This window comes from Euprymna scolopes, chromosome 7, assembly GCF_053919585.1.
Source record: "Euprymna scolopes isolate OS-2025 chromosome 7, ASM5391958v1, whole genome shotgun sequence".
In the NCBI taxonomy this organism is placed as follows: Eukaryota; Metazoa; Mollusca; class Cephalopoda; order Sepiida; family Sepiolidae; genus Euprymna; species Euprymna scolopes.
In genome coordinates, this window is record NC_136488.1 from 26666466 (window position 1) to 26684420 (window position 17955).

General features: G+C 34.8%; 1 protein-coding gene across 2 annotated transcripts in view; it reads left to right on the forward strand.

Annotated features, from left to right (window-relative positions):
* The window catches only part of LOC145279665 (EF-hand domain-containing protein 1-like), a 208936-nt gene that overhangs the window by 113121 nt on the left and 77860 nt on the right, over positions 1-17955 (forward strand). For both annotated transcript variants that reach the window (XM_080130919.1, XM_080130918.1), the window contains exon 4: positions 12620-12756. In XM_080130919.1, coding sequence (XP_079987045.1) covers positions 12620-12756 — 137 coding nt within the window. The remainder of the gene's footprint in view (positions 1-12619; positions 12757-17955) is intronic.

The window sequence follows — 17955 nt, forward strand, 5'->3', positions numbered from 1 at the left end:
TAGGAATACCAGATGAGTGACTAATTTAAGAATATCATACACTGTAAGTAGAGGAACGTCGACACCGCCCTGCAAAAGCTGCAAAACCCTAACGTCATTATTTCCCCTGATGGAGATAAAATATGACGAGGGACTGCTTGTGAATTTCATACACCCATAAAACTTCCTCCTTTGGAGGAAGCCAATTAAACCTGCATTAGGGTTAGTACCACAGTTCAGTACAAAAATAGGTGATCATTTGGGAATACCAAGTGCTGTATGTGCTCTCCACTTATCTCGGCATTGTTTCCTGTCATCCTGGATTTTTCCTTGCCACTGAAATCAAGCAGTGCCAACTCAGGACAGGAGTGGTAAGGATTGCGCAACCTTTGCCCCACAAGTCTGTGTATGTCATCCATCATCCCTCTAAGATGATCAGATTATTCTCGTCATTCCGTCATTCCAATAGACAAACATCCATTATTGAATGACACATTTGAATGTGTGATACTTATTGGAAGTTAAGTAACTTAGGTCCAGCGGCTGACCAGAATGTAGGATATTTTTGGTGAGTTCATGGTTTGACCCCACTGAATGAATAATAATTGCTGTTAGATATAAAGAATTAGTAAATGATAATGATAGGACGATTCCAATATTTTCTGATGCCGATACAATTACCAATTCTGATTGTTTTAGAATCTCGAAATATTTAACAGTAGAGTTATTTTTTTAATTATTTTTCAAATTTCTGTAAAAAAAAAAAAACATTTATGCGTGTATTTTTGTAAATGTAAAATACACTTATAGAGTGTTATATAGATTCAAATTCCATTAGTAGTTTAAAATCAATAACTATTTATCAGCAAAACAGAAAATTAAGTTAAAAAAACAAACAAACAAACAAGAGAATAAATAGTTAAAATAAACAGTTAACATATTCGCTTTGACTGCCGAAAAAATAAGCACAAATTTTTTTCCAATTCCTATACTGATTCCAATACTTTAAAAAGTTCTGATTTTTCCGATTCTCAATTCCAATTCTGCTTAATCGTCCTAACACTAATGTATATGGATGCATGCTTATTTCTAAACCTAAACCCTTAAAGTTGTCAATTTGGGAAGAATATGAATTAATGGTGAAGAATTAGAGTAGCTCATATTCAAATTTTAGCAACGCGTGGGTAGAGAATTTAACTTAATGCTGTCAAGAATAGCATGTATTAATTTGTTAATAACGTGGGTGTCGTAAAATACAATTAAAAAGCCACGAGGGCCAAAGACATTTTCTTTGTTTATAGTTTTTCTACACTTGTCTAGCTACAACCACTGTTAACAATTTCCCTTACTCGCTATCTCTGCCTAAAACTAAACTAAAATTCCATGAGCAAAGTTTTTTCCCCCCGAGAACTACCCGTCTATGGGGCACAATACCGCGAAACTGCTTCACGGCTGACTATAACATGATCATTTTCTAGTCAAATAAGTTAAATAAGTTCTTATCGAGCCGTCTTTACATTTTTGCACGATTGGTGAATTTTATTGAATAGGTTTCTATCGCTTTTTGGGCAATTACCGAAACCTCCACATGAATGTCTTATGTAGATATTTTTTTCTTGTTCAAACTTAAGACTCCGCATTACTTATGTTTAAAAGCAAATAAACGCTATTAAATAAGTTAAAACACACAAAAAATATCCAGATAGTTAGAAGATTAACATATCCTGTGTTTGGTAACGATTATGGGTTATATATATGTTTTTTAAACACATTTTCATCTTGTTGTCTATGCTGCAAAATGTCCGAAAACATAACATTCAAGCAGTCCTATGATTATAGTCCCAGATTTATGCTAATCTCTCTCTCTCTCTCTCTCTCTCTCTCTCTCTCTCTCTCTCTCTCTCTCTCTCTCTCTCTCTCTCTCTCTGTGCTGGTTTCTGGCTTAAGCGAACCTCCTCCTTTCTCCATTTCGATCGTGATTTTTACATACAGTCCCTGCTTCCGGTCTCTCCCACTAACTGTTTTCAGAGAGGAGTTTTGAAAATTTTAGAGACTTATTTTAAAGTCCGCTTCATCCTGTCTAGCAGTCATCAGAAATCGATTTTCATTGCCGATTTTCATCTCTGTCTCTTTTCCATCTTATTTTTTATTTCTTTTCCTTGTCAATGGTGTCTTCGCTGTGAAAGTTTCTTTTTCCCGTTGGCTTTTTTTAAGAAGAAGAAAGATAAAAATGTATGTGATGAACAGAAAGGCAAAACCTTACAATTTCTCCGTGACGTCTTATCTATGAGGTGACATGACTCAGAAGTGAAGCTGACAGTAATACAAAAAACGTCATATGGAATGAATAAAACCTTTTCAGATAAAAGTATTTTCTAGTCATTTTTACATATATATATATAGTCATCATATATATAAAAATAAATTGCTCCATATACTCATGTGTTCTTGAGACGGCCCAAATTCCAAAATTTGAAAAAAAAAAAAAAAAGAAAAGAAACACATAAAAACCTTAGGGCCAAGTATGATTACAGCACTAAAGTTCCTAATTAGCGGTGATATATTTTAAACTCTGAGGCGATTTTTCTATTCTACACTTGAGGATTCCTACAACAAGAAACTCGTCTCGGCGTCTTTACTCATACTCCGCGTATTTTCTCATTGAACTGCCAAATAAATTCATGTATATTTATTTTATAGTGTCTTAAAATTCTTTTTGTATTATACTTCATTCTCAAATATATATATATATATATATATATATATATATATATATATATATATATATATATATATATATATATATATGGTATAGTGGATTCTCTCATCGAAGACGATGAATGAGGGTTCAGTATGCAATCTTCAGCAGCTCCTAAGCTCTGTGACACCACATGCATAATTTCAATCCTGTAGACGTCCGCCACACTCCTCCACAGATGGTGAACTTTCATATGCTCGTCGATCAAAGATGCCTTCTCGAGTGAACAGATAACCCTGCTTTGCTGCGTGCTCTGAAACCACAGTGGCATACATATTCATTTTTAGGTGGATTTTTCTTGTTTTTTGCCTTCATATTTGCACGAAGGGCGTCCCTATGACAAAAGCAGTTATATTCAAATTCTTTGGTCCCCAGGAAACACATCTTCCTCCATTCTCTGCGATCCCCTGATGCACTCTACCAGGAACTCAGAGAAATTCCACAACGTTTCAGGTTGTCTTTTAGTTTATATTTGTCACAAAGCAGGGGACGTCCTATTGGACGGCAAGAATTTGTCAGTTACCCATAAAAAAGTTGCTTATGAACTCTTGAGTCATCCATTCTCACAAGATGTCCCGACCACCGCATTTGTATCCTGATCAAAAATGATTCAATACCATTGATTTCACATCTCTCCAGTAATTCACTATTCGGAACACAATCCTGCCATCCAACATTGCAAATAAAACGCAGGCATCTCATATGGAAGGAGTCAAGCTGATTTATATGCTTGCGGTACAAGATCCACGTTTCGGCACCATACAGAAGAGTAGGCAGAACAACAGATTTGTAGACTGCCACCTTTACTTTTATAGACACATCGTGGCTGTTCCAGAGTCTGTGTCGCAACCTACCAAATGCCTCACTAGCTTTATTAATTCTACATTAGATGTTCAGTTCAAATTTAGCATCATCAGACACAACAGATGCGAGGTATGTAAAAGAAGATACTGTTTTCAAAGCTTAACCATCAACATATACCACTGGTCGTGAAGAGGACGTAGCGTCTGGTGAATAATTTCAGTCTTTTTTATGTTAATTGCTTTTATAGACACATCGTGGCTGTTCCAGAGTCTGTGTCGCAACCTACCAAATGCCTCACTAGCTTTATTAATTCTACATTAGATGTTCAGTTCAAATTTAGCATCATCAGACACAACAGATGCGAGGTATGTAAAAGAAGATACTGTTTTCAAAGCTTAACCATCAACATATACCACTGGTCGTGAAGAGGACGTAGCGTCTGGTGAATAATTTCAGTCTTTTTTATGTTAATTGTAAGACCGAAGGCCTTACATGCACCAGAAAAGCTATTGAGGATGTTCTGTGTATCATCAAGACTATGGGTGACAAGAGCACAGTCATCACAGAAGACTTGCTTTTGGCCTTCAACCGTTGCTGGTTAAATAATCCTCCACTTGATCGATACTCAACACCTATGCCTCCTGAGGTGTTCCTGAAAGCTGTCTCAAGCATCACTGAAAAGAAAAGAGCAAATAGGATCGGAGCAAGGACACATCCTTGCTTAGTTCCATTTGACACTTCAAATGGTTCACTTTGTTCACAGCCAGATCGTACTGTCGCCACCATTCCCCAGTGAAAGGAGACAATCACATTCAAAATCTTGTCCGGAATACCAAGCCTCCTCAAAACAGTCCACAGGGCACACCTGGAGACGGTATCAAATGCCTTTGTGAGGTCAACGAATGTGACAAACAAGTCCTTATTCTGCTCCTCACTTTCTCCTGTAGTTGCCGAAGGCTGAAGATCATGTCCACAGTACCTCTTCCTACCCTAAAACCACACTGGGTTTCTGGGAGCACAGTTTTACAGATTGAACCATTGAGTCTGTTTAGGATTACACGAGCTAGAATCTTACCAGCAACAGACAAAAGAGAAATTTCTCTATGGTTATCACACTCACACTTATTTCCTTTGTGCTTAAACAGGTGAATAATTGACGCGTCTTTGAACTGTTGTGTCACAGTACCAAGTTCCCATATTAATGAAAACAGAACACTTAGTTTCCTGATTAACAGTTGGCTTCCACATTTGTATACTTCTGCAGGTATGCCGTCATTATCTGGAGCCTTACCATTTGAAAGTTGCTTTACAGCCCATTCAATCTCCGACATGGATGGAGTATCAGCAAGCGCCTCGATGGTTGGCTTCTGAGGAATACCACTCCTCGATCCACTGTCGATTCTCTGTTTAAAACATTTGAAAAGTGTTCAGCCCAGTGCTTAGTAATTTCTTTCTTATCAGTGAGGAGAATGCCATCCAACGAAAATATTGGAGATGCCCCCCTTAAAATGGGACCAAACACCCCCTTGGGGTTTTGGTAGAATGATTTAAAATCACCCCTATCTGCCGCATCTTGTAAGGCCTCAGCTTTCTGCTCCCACCAGTTTTGTTTCATTTTCCGGAGCTGAAATTGTGCCAACCTTTTGACCATTTTGAAAGCTTTGTGTTTCACTGAAGAATTTTTGTCAGTAATCCATACTTGATGAGTTTGATGCATGTTATTGAGCAGTGGGACGATAGTTGGATCATTTTCATCAAACCAATCTTGGTTTTTCCTTCAAACATATCCTAATGACTCTTTAGCAGAGTCATACACTGCAGTTTTAAACTCTCTCCAAGATACTTCAATACCATTCCCACATACAACAGAGGACAGCTTTTCATCAGTAGCCTTTTGAAATGAGTGCATTATCTCCTTAACCTTCAACTTGCCTATATCAATTCTCTTGATGGAAGAATTACGTTGGTTTCGAACAGGGCGCTTGATTTTCATCCTGACTGTGGAGCAGATCAATTTATGGTCTGACCAACATTCCCTGATGCTGTAAGAGCGTGTAAGATTTATATCTTGTCTATCAGAACGACGTACAATGACATAATCAATGAGATGTTAATGATTAAATCGGGGATGTTTCCAACTGGCTTTCTTGCAATTAGGCAGCTGAAACACTGTATTAGTGAGCAAAAGATCGAATTCACTGCAAAGAGACAATAAGAGAACACCATTTGAGTTGACTTTACCAATTCCATGTGAACCAATGACATTTCTCCAAAATTGTGTATCATTACCCACACGAGCATTGAAGTCACCCAAGACAAACAGTTTATCCTGTATACAGACCTTGTTGATCTGTTCGCGTAAAGAGGAGTAAAACATCTCCTTTAGCTCATCAGATGAATTAAGTGTAGGTGCATAGCAACTCAAAAATGTGGCATATTTGTCCTTTCCTACTGCAATGCGCAAGGACATGAGTCTGTCATTTATACCAACGGGCAGGAACTCAAGATTTTTGGCAATATCATTCCTGATGGCAAAACCAACGCCAGATTCACGTTTCTCAGAACTTGGTTTTCCAATCCAATAAAAAGTGTATCCACCTTCAACTTCCTCTAGCTGTCCTGTATCAGAAAACCTAGTTTCAGAAAGAGCTGCAACAGAAATTCTATGATGCCTTAACACACGTGCTATTATAGCGGTTTTTTGTTCAGGGTTTTTTGTTATCCTGGAGTGTTCTTACATTCCAAGTCGCAATGGACATATTCATTCCATGTATTTTGTTTCTATTCTTGATTTGGGTGCAAATATTGGATGCCCAGACATCTGCACCTGATGACAGGGACATGAGCAAGTAAACAATTTTTAGGTCATCTTTTATAGACCTCTCCCCATGAAGAGGAAAGCAGTGCCATCCTGTAAAGGGCTGCTTTGTTATGAAATGAGGATACGAGTCATACAATTACTTGTGGGTGTTGTGAAAAACGGCCATCTACTTTCCACCACCTATGTGCAATGTTCATGCTAGGAACTACCAGTGACATCCTTCACTTGTTCCCGTTACAATCCCATCATCGCCACAGGGTTTTATTGATTTATTATTAGTTAAAAAAAAAAAAAATTAAAAAAAAAAAGCACATATCGATGTACCAAACCTTAGGCTTAAATGAGTGAAAATGGTTCACTGAACAACCAGCACTTTGATTTGTTTTAAGTGGTCATTGCTTTTGCTGAACAAAGCACACTCTCTCCATGGGATTAACATGGTCTGTACAGGTGCACGCATGTGCTACATGTCAGATGATAAAACGATCGTTGGATTTTCTTGTAAGAGTGTTCCATCTCCTAGATCAGTTGTGAGCCAACACTAAAGGGCCTGATCCACCCTGGTAAGCTTTCTGTGCAGCTGGGTACCATACCAGCTAGTTCTTGGTCCTTGACTCTAACTGTTAGTTCAGTCTAGTGGACACATTGTTAGCGATGCTGTACATACACCGTCCCCTCACAAGGTTTGGTAGGCCTGCTAAGACCAGTACCCAGGGTATAGCTCTTGGAGCTAGCAAGTGAGAGATTTGGGAAATGAGTGAGGACCAGTGATCTCTGTCCACCCTATTGGGTGCAGCAGCCAGAGATTTAAAGGTACTACCTCTATCCAGAGCCCCCTATACTATATATATATATATATATATATATATATATATATATATATATATGTTGTTTGCCTTGATCTTAGCGATATGTTTTGAATGAACTCAATTATTTACGAAAGCGCACCTTTACCTAAATGCGAGCTGGGAACAATTCTCCCCCTAACCAATTTGGTACCCCCACATGGGGAGCGGTATACATATTATCCTTAAAATGCAATTATCCACTGACACGTGGTTCGTCGTCCACGACCCGTCAGAGTAGCTGAACATAGCGAGATTCGAAATAGGGACCCGCAACTACTTTATTTTCAACCCGATATGATTACGTATGTGTATACACATTTCTAGAAGATCAGTTGTTATTTTTAACGATATTAACATTTTTGAAATGCTGTATTTTGTATTTAATTAGCGATGAGGAAGTCACCTGCCTATTTGTTTGCATACGTTGCCCTTTTATTGACGGGTACTTTTTTTTTTTTGATTTTCTTTTAAATATTTAAATATTTTTACGTGCATAAAATAACTTTTATGCAAGTAAAAATATTTAAATATGGACATGCTTGTTTCTGCCTATCAACTGTCGTCAGGATGGCTAAACTTTTAACAAGGATCGAACCCATGACTATATATTTCTATATTTAGAGCTCACTTTTAAAACAATGAATCGATCATTACAAATTATTATATTATGAATTCTAAGCAACACAGAAAGTAATGTGGTTACTTTACCCTTTTAGAGGTTAAGTCCCCCCTCAAAAATACAAACAAAAAAACAACTTGAAAGAAAGTATGATACAAAAAAATTTAATTGAGAAAAGAATTGCTCTCAATCAACTTTGAGTTATATTATCTAATAAAATGTTAAAAAAAGATTTTTAAAAGGTGTAAAATCCTAGTTTATTATACAACAACAGACCCGGCCAATGATAATGGTTTGTAAAAGTAATAAATGAATATTGCAAATATTTAATGTCGTTCGTTCTTACTAATTCGTACATGCAGTTGACGCACTACAAGGACGAAGACAACAGAATGGTCAGTCAGATCAGATTTACGTGTGTGAATTGAGAATAGAAATCACGATAGGTGATCACGGGAAAAGGAATATTTAACTCGTTAAAGATAATTTATGTACTGCTGAAACTCTGAGCATATGTGTGTTTGTTTCCAAGCACAAAAATGACGTCAGAAAGGGATGACATCATCTTCTTAAACAGAACACGCACCGACTAAAACTACTGCCACAAAATACAGATTGGATCACATTACCTCACTGCTATCAAATACATTGACTTCGGATTTTACCATTTTTTTTTACATAGGAATCACCACATTATCAAGGCCAAGAGGCCACTCAAGGATAAGGGTTAAAGAGTGTGAATTAGAAATTGGACAATATAGTAATCATTAGCAATGAAAACTCGGCAAATTTGATAACCTATATGGAACGGCTCATCAAGAACTTATTTACGTTAGATTTAAAGACAACCATATTGTAGTCAGCCGGAAAGCAGGAAAACGGAAGACAATTCCACAGGCAATTTGGATGTTAATTTCTATGTCCTTTTCATTAACTTTCCTTACTCTATGATATTTAAATACTTAAAAACTGAATAGAAACAGTGACGACGTTTGTTTGTTTTCCATAAATCTTTATATATATATATAAAGGTTATGAGGGTTTTTTGAAGCATGAAAACGATGTTATGTTTTGTATCTACTATTTTTTATATTTCAAGCGCTTGAAATATAAAAAATATTAAATACAAAATAACATCGTTTTCATGCTTCAAAGACCCTCATAACCTTTTAATCACTATTCTAGAAGGATACGTGGACTTTTAGCATTAATTGTTAAATACAATAAGCATAGAAAATCATAATTAAAAGTTTTAAAAAGTTTTTCCTTGCTCTATGATTTAAAAACTTTTTATTATGATTGTCTATGTTTATTGTATTTAGCAAATTAGGTATAAGCTAATATTTTCTCTGAGGAGATGGATAGACATCGAAATCCTATAGGATAAGGAGTTATAATATTTAAAATGTATTCTTTGTCTTACATAGAATAATAAAAATCTTTTGATTTGAAATTTAACCATTTCACGTCATAAATGTTTTGAATTTTATTGAATGACTAAAATTTGATATATATATATATTCTTGCGATTTTTAACTTTTAAATTCAGATGAACATATCTCGACTCAAACAAAAATTTATTGATCGAAATAAGCACGATCAGAATCAACACACTTTTACCAACGCAAAATAAGTGCGTTTATGCCATTAACGTAAAAATCTTGCGTTCTGGTGGCGATGAAGTCCTGAAAGCGTTTTTGATCTCGATTAGGTTTTTTTAAGCATTTCTTGTACTGAAAGTTGTCAAGATGCTTGAAAAAGTGATAGTCAGAAGGTGATAGTTCTGGAGAGTAGGGCGAATGAGGTTGAGTTTTGTAGCATAATCCATTCAACTTGCGCCCGGGCATTGTCGTGGAAGAGAATTGGGTTTTTCTGTTGACTAATGTTGGGTGTTGTTGTCGAAGTTTTTTTTATGTATTTCATCCATGTATTGACAGTACTTCTCTGCTGTAATGGCTTCGCCTGCATTCAAAACGCTATAATGGTTGAGACCGGTCGCAAACCACCAAACAGTCAGCATGACCTTCTTTTGGTGCAACTCTGGCTTTGGGAAGTGTTGTGGAGCTTCGTTGGCGTGTAACCACTGAGCTGAACGTTGTTGGTTGTTGTAAAAATCCCCTTTTCATCGCAAGTCACAATCCAATCAAGAAACGGGTCGTTCTTATTACTAAAAAGAAGGGAGGATGATACTTCATAACTGCATTCATCTTGGTTGTGATTCAATTTGTGAGGCATTTATCAAGTTTTTTGTCTTTCCAATCTCTCTAAAGTGGTTGGAAATCGTCGTTTACATTACATCTAATTCAGAAGCAAATTCTCGAACAGTTGTGCGTGGATTTGCTTCGACTAAGGCTCTCAATTGATCGTTGTCTATATCTGATGGCCGATCACTATGCTCATCATCTTCATCAAGATTCTCGTCACCGCCACGAAATTTCTTAAACCACCATTGTGCTGTGCGTTGAGTAGTGGTTCCTGGACCAAATGCTTCATTGATATCGCAAGTTGTTTCAGCAACTTTTCGGTTAAACATTGTCTGAATTTGTTTTTTTCCATCTTGTATTCACCGTTCTGAAAAGAAGATATAATTGTTTTAAAATGATTATAATTTAAACGATTAGATAAAGCGAAGAATGCCCTTAAAAATGATATATAAAGTAAAGATATTGTAATGAAAACTTATTTGAAAATACATCATTTGAAATCAAAGTTTAAAATTTCGTAAGAACCTTTTTGTCAACTTAATATATATACATACTAACAGGCCATCCGGTGTTACCTGGTCGTAAAATACTCATTAATATATTTTAAGGTGTTCGTATTTCTTATTTATTATTATAGAGCAAATTCTTTATTAATTATTATATTATACCCAATATATATATAGTAATGGTTTCAAAAGTCTTAAAAAATTACTTCAGTGCCATCAGCTGGAATCGAAACCAAAACATTTAGTATTCCAGCCTTCATTGATAGATAGATAAAAAAAAAAAAAAGCTAAAAATTATTTCAAGCAATTATTCAAGCTAAAAATGTATACGTACACATGCACAGAATTTAGTCAATTTATTACCAAGGACAACTGTTTGTTTTCAATGTTGACCCCTCAGTAGCTAAAAACCAAACCGGAAATGTACTACAAATCCAAATACCCTATATATCAAATTTCAACCCTGTAGGAGTTTGGTAGAGACTTTTCATGCACACACTGACAAGATCACTTATATATATATATATATATATATATATATATATATATATATATATATATATATATAAAGAGAGAGTGAGATAGATAGATGGATAGAAAAATATTGAAGGTTGTCATCCTGCATTCTACGCAATTATTCAGAATGTAGAAACTATGCATGAACAGAATTCAGCAAAATAATGAAATGAAACCAATTTAATAAGAAATCATAAACAATTAATAAGTAATTAAGGCACATTTTTTAAAAGAATATGAAAATTAGCTAATTTTCATGTAGTCGCTCGCATATCCATGACTGAGTATATTAAGAAGTTTTTATAGTAATTCTTAAATAGAAAAAGTGGGCTTTTAATATCAATGTCAGAGCGAGAATATATATATATTAGACGAATAATCTAGATCAGAGGATGTGACATTTTAATGTTAAATGTCATTTATGTCAAACATGCACTTTTGCACATGTTCGTTTTCGCCAGTGGGCGATCAAGGAACACATCAACAAAACAGTCATTTTTATACATAAATTGCGAAGTGTGTGTATATGCTCGATTTTCTTTCATAGTCGATTCCTTTGTCGTTCATGATAATCGTGGTTGTTGACCTCTGACCTCCTCTGTGTAGCTAGATGCACAAAACTACTTGTGCATGGAAACGCAAATCGAGGCTTGATGAGGTTTCAAAGATTTTATGAGAGGGAAAGTTTGTTTACGGGGTCGGGAGGAGACTAACTAGGCTAAACTATATTTTTTCTACTTGGGAATTGAGAGACGCAGATGAGCAGACATCGAGATGCCATTTGCTTAGATTCTCTCTACATTGTCCATGTATCTTGCCTATCCTGCTTATCAATTCAGACTGACTAGAAATTCTCTGTTCTTCTTCTAACACGTCATATCATTCCCCTGCATTTCTAGTGCGTTTTACTGTAGAAACTAACCTCTGACTCTCCCACTTCCTCGTCACGCCACCTGCAACTGGTATATTTCCATTTGCCGCTAGGCTATCCTGACATGTACTAATGTGACCTTCACCAGAATTTATACGAGTTAACTTAATCTCTACTTACTGGCGTAGGGTCCTAGTATCTAATAGAAGGGTCTATTATGAAATTAAAAATGTTCATGAAATTTAGTGAAACATCGATTTTTTATCATGGAAATATTTTAATATAAGAGACTTTCTAAAAGTAACATCTCCTATTTTTTTAATTCTGCCTGAATAAGTTAGAGGAGATTGCAAATTGCATTGTTCACCGGTGCCTGTTGAACGTTTACAAAGCCAATGTAGTTGATGTCAACACAGTTAGGTGACGGGTTCATCGATTTTAGAGTGGCAGTGGAGATGTTAGTGACAAAGTGCGCTCCAGACTTTTAAAACCAAGGCATCAAAGGAGGCTGGCAAAAATGCACTGAAAAGGTGGTGACTATATAGAAAAATAAATTCTGGAGCACAAAAGGTGGCTCGTTTTAATGATACCACTTCCATTTTCGTATCTCTTTAACATCTTAGTTTTTTTAGTTAAAAATAGGAAGCCTTACTTTTGGAATGACTCTCGTATTTATTTGTTTATTTATTGCAGGTGTTTTTCTCAGAAGGCACCAGATTCCTAAAAATGAGAGAGGTGATAAGTGGCACTGGACAGACCTAAACAATGGCGTAAATGTCACATTCTATGGACGCACGTTCCACATCTGCGACTGTGATGCCTTTACAAAGGTAGGCCTAAAAATCTTTCTATTTCTCTCATATTCACCCTCCTGCCTCCACAACCGCTCCTTAAAAAACAAATATTTTTACAATATCTGATATTTCAGTTATATTATTTCCAAATCTATTCCCATATTTCAAAATCTCCAACTCAAAAAAATAGCTGATCAAATAATAATCATGAAATAGCCAACTTTTTACAGGAAATCACTCCATGATCTCATCAGTGACTCAAAATTACAGATATAAGTAACAACCACAAATATACTTACTAAAACATGTTTTTCTATACATAAATCTGTGCTGTTAAATAAGGAAGGTGTGTTGTGCATCGGAGGGGGAATGGGTGGACGAGGAGGGAATCACTTTTGAATATGACAGGCGCTGCATGTAGAAATACGTCGACACCTTCTTGGAAGAACTATACAAACTTAACATCGTCATCTTCCTTGATAAGGAACTGTTTGTAAATGTGTTATTCCCATGAAACTTCCTCCTTCAGAGGAAGCCAGCTCAAGCCGGCTACAGTGATTGCCGCTTTCATACGAGATACAATACAACGTCATAAGCTAAAGGGGACAGCTGGTTTTCTTTCTCCCAGCTACACTTTGGCATAAGACGTGTACAAATAGCTGTGTGGTAAGCTCCTCTCCCAATAAGTTTGCAGGGAAAGTTTGGGAGACATTAATGATGATGATTTGGCATCACGATTTAAAGGATTCTCTGGTCAAGAATAAAAATAAAATATTGGAAATGTTAAAATATTGTTGCAGTTGTTGTTATCGTTAACATTTGCGGATAAAAGAAGTATTTAAAGATGGGAAAACAAAGGCAATACAACATCTAGGAATGAGGTGATACGTTCTGTCAAAACAACTCACCATAGACTATCGAGAATTTACTTAAGAGGTCATCTTCTTTCTTCTAATGTACAAAGTAAAATGCGTCTCTCTATTGTTTCTTTTTCATCGATATCTTTCGTCCTACAAAATCAAGAAAAATAAAATGCAATTCAGCTTAACTCTAGACCATCGAGTCATGCGTACGCTGTCTGCGGAAATATAACAAACAACACCTTGACTTGAAACGGAAGTCTTTCAAATTTGTATAAGCCTTTACGTGTCACGCAATTACTTCAAGCATTTTTCGTACACCAATATCTGCAAATTTGTGTCGCTTTAATCCACTTTTGAAAAAACTTCCCTCCACTTAGCTCTGTGAATATTTCCTATGGACTAGGCAGTGGATAATGAAATTTTCTCGTGCCTCGTTCAAATATATGGAAAAGTTTGTGCATGCAAGAATTTTATGTGATCACTAGGGCTATGACAACAGCATATTCTTTTCATTGTTTTGACTCTCGAGTATATATCCGACACAGGCACAATTAATCAACCGAGGATCACATCACGCTACATAAAAATATATAAGATATCAATGGATATATACCTGAGAATCAAAACAAGGAAAAGAATATGCTGTTGTCATAGTCCTAATGATCACATTTAAAGCACTTCATGCTTTTACAAGGACAATCTCTCTATCAATGCATTAGTCCACAATTGACACACAGTTGATGAAACAGATTACTTCTTTTTTATCTATCAAATTTTACTGAAATTAGTATATTTGGGCAGCGGTTTTTCTCTCATGCAGGTTTCATAGAGGAGCAAGAATAATCCCTCTTTGTTTTTTCTTGCAATCCATTTTTTACGACCATCAATCAGGCTCAATATGAAAGGGAAGGCACGCTTAAGTGCTTTTAATAATTTTAAACGATTTTAATCGACTTTTCAATAAATTCACCAACGCAATTTTTAATTCATCACTCGCTTGAAATCGATTCATGGAAGTCGAAAACGTTCACGACTAAATTTCCTTTTACACTTGAACAGAAGGTTCTGCGAAAAAAAAAAAATGGATTGCAATAAAAACAAACAGGAATTATTCCTGCTCTTCAATGAGACATGCAATTTTTACTGGTGAAGGTTACGGATTTTTACGATATGAGACATTCAGTTCGATATTTTAACGCACACTAATAAACCATTAATCGTCCTCGGCTGGAATGTTAGATCTGACCCATTTTCCAGTTTGTTAAGGACTCTCCTAATTCCTGTATCTGTGTTCCACACCAAATCCTGCAAACGTCGGTTTTTTTTTTCTTTGTTTTTTCATAGAAGATAAATAGTTTTTGGACTAAATAAATTGGCCAACAATAGTATCGCTTCACTAAATTTATAGTAAAATGTGATTTAAAAATTTAGTATGCTCCGCTAACAATCTCCTTAACCTTTTGAAAATCGGTCTAATTTTTACAGTTGGTATTATATATCTAATCCTTGTGAAAATATTACACATTTGAAGTTATTAACACTAAATTCTGATAATTTGAAATCATCCCTTTTCTTAGTTTACTATGCTTGCAAACGTTGATTTTTTTTTTTTTTTTTTTTGTAGAAGATAAATAGTTTTGGGACTAAATAACTTGGCCAACAATTCTATCGCTTCACTAAAGTTTTTGATAACGCCTGAAATACTAGACAAAGGTAACTTGGTTGTCTAACGGAAATTATCGATGGTGTTCCAACTCATGTTCTAAGAGAACGCACTCCCATTTGTACCATTTTGACACCCACTTGATAATTCGAATAATTTTTTCTGTTGTTCATTTTGCTGATGCCTGAAAATCTCCGGGATTGCACTTTTGAAATCCTCCATTTTATGACGTCACTTCAAATAACTCAGTTTTCCATAGAAAGTCATAAATGAACCTAATGATGATATATTTGACAAATAAAACTTTAAAAAAATTATATTTCCGATTTGCATATATATATTTTATTTGTTGGATATTTTTGATATTTTTCTATATATTTATTCATTTCTAATTTAAATGTTCTTAAGGTGGTTTTTACTTTATATCCTTATATCTGTATAATAACGGCTTTTCTCTTCAGATGAGAAGCATTAAGCTTCGAAATGCCATGACATTAGGAGTTTTTTCCTTATTGGTTTCATGATAAAATAAAGTTCTTTATAACTTTTATTCTTCATCTTTTAACATCATAATAATAATCTATATATTAATACGATAGCATGTGTGTTCTTTTGTGTGTCACGCTTATATCCGGGTCGTTTAATTGTTATGTACTTCTATTTCTTGTCATAAATAATTTGACCAAGAATTCTTCATAAGTTTTGGTTTCTGTTTCGACTATAGCTGATGTCACTTAAATCATCTATTTATTTAATGAATAATTTTATCAAGAATTCTTCATAAGTTTGGATTTCAGTTTCAATTATGGCTGAAGGAACGCAAGTTATATATATATATATATATATATATATATATATATATATATATATATATATATATATATATATATATATATATACATACTAGCATGAGTGCCCGGCGTTTCCCGGATATTTGGAGGTGTATGTTGGTTAAAAAAAAACAAAAAAAAAACGGTCAATTTTCTTTTTTTAACTTTGACCCCTATTATGACCCCTTAAAATTTATTGTTATGGGCTCAAATAAAGTTATTAAGTTAGATACATGTCCAAGGAACCTATATCTAAAATTTCAAGTGTGTAGATCTAAAATTGTCGGAGGAGTTATGTAGAGTTCTCAAAGGTCAAATCGTTGAACTTTGACCTCTTAATCGCCAAATTTCTGGCTAAAAGCTGATCACATCGATTTTCCCAAATCTCAGCAATCTGTATATTAAATTTCGAGTCTGTAGACTAAAAATTGACAGTTATTGCGTAGGGAAATGTACACACACAGACACACACAGAGACCGACACTTTCACTTTATATATATATATATATATATATATATATATATATATATATATATATATATATATATATATAAAGCTGACCGTCTGTGTGTGTTTCTGGTCACGAATAGGCTCCTATATGGTTGACTATTATAGAAAACTGATCACATATAATGATAGAAGATGTATCGAGACATAGGAATGAGTATGTTTGATCTGATATAATGATGATTTATTAAAATTGTGGGGGTTGCGTACGCGCCTGGTCCACAAAGTATGGAAATAAAAAATTTTTGAATTAAAAAAAAATCGTTTACAAGTGTTTTTGATATAGATGTACATAATAATACTTTGATAAGTATGTTTTAACTTAAATAGGGATGGTGTAATAAAATTGTGGGGTCTGCGTTCGCACCTGGCCTCCATAGAATGGAAATAGGCACAAACTTTAATAAAGACTTTTCATATCTATCTGCGTAAGCATACTTTGATAATTATGCTTCAGTTTGAAGAAATATGGTATAATAAAATTATGGGGTGTTCGTTCGCACCTGACCTCCATAGAATGGAAATATGTCACAAAGTTTAACAAGGTCTTTTAATATAGATCCACAGAATATTGTGATAAGTATTTCAGTGTGAACAGGTATGGTATAATAAATTATGAGGTTTATCTATTTTATTTTTACTTTCATCATATTTTGCTTTGGTTTTGATACCCCCAAATTCGAAGCTATCTCTTTACAACCCTTCCTTTTCATAACCTATCATACTTTGATAAATCAGAGTCCATTTTCTGTAGGCTGTTTTTGAACCCAGTCAACGACGGGTACTTTTGCTAGTATACATATATATATATATATATATATATATATATATATATATATATATATATATATATATATATATTGCATAAGTTTTTATTTCAATTCAAGCTAATGCACCCAAGTCATATGGATATATTTTTTTATTTTTGAAATCGCAACTTTATAACATATAAAAATCGATAGAACATTAACTCTATAATAATATATACGAAATCTGCAAGAATTAAAATATCATATTTAAGAGTACTTTACGGCCGGACTTTATTGGGTGTTCGTGCTAGCTTAGATAAATACTTTTGCAGTTTTAACAAAAACCTACAATAATATCAGAGTGTCTCCATTTACACTGGACATCTACAGAATGGCAACATCAATATATTACATATGAATGAGTCCCTTGTGGAATTTTCACAGGTCCCGCTAGTAATAATAATAATAACTAGCGGGACCTGTGGAAATTCCACAGCAGCATTTTTCCTATGCAATATATTGCTGCTAGGCATGCTGTGAGCGTTCTATTCAGCATTCTAGTTTTTTTATTAAAACTGTACGGCCCCCCCTTACTAAAATAATAACTTTGGTATATTTCATT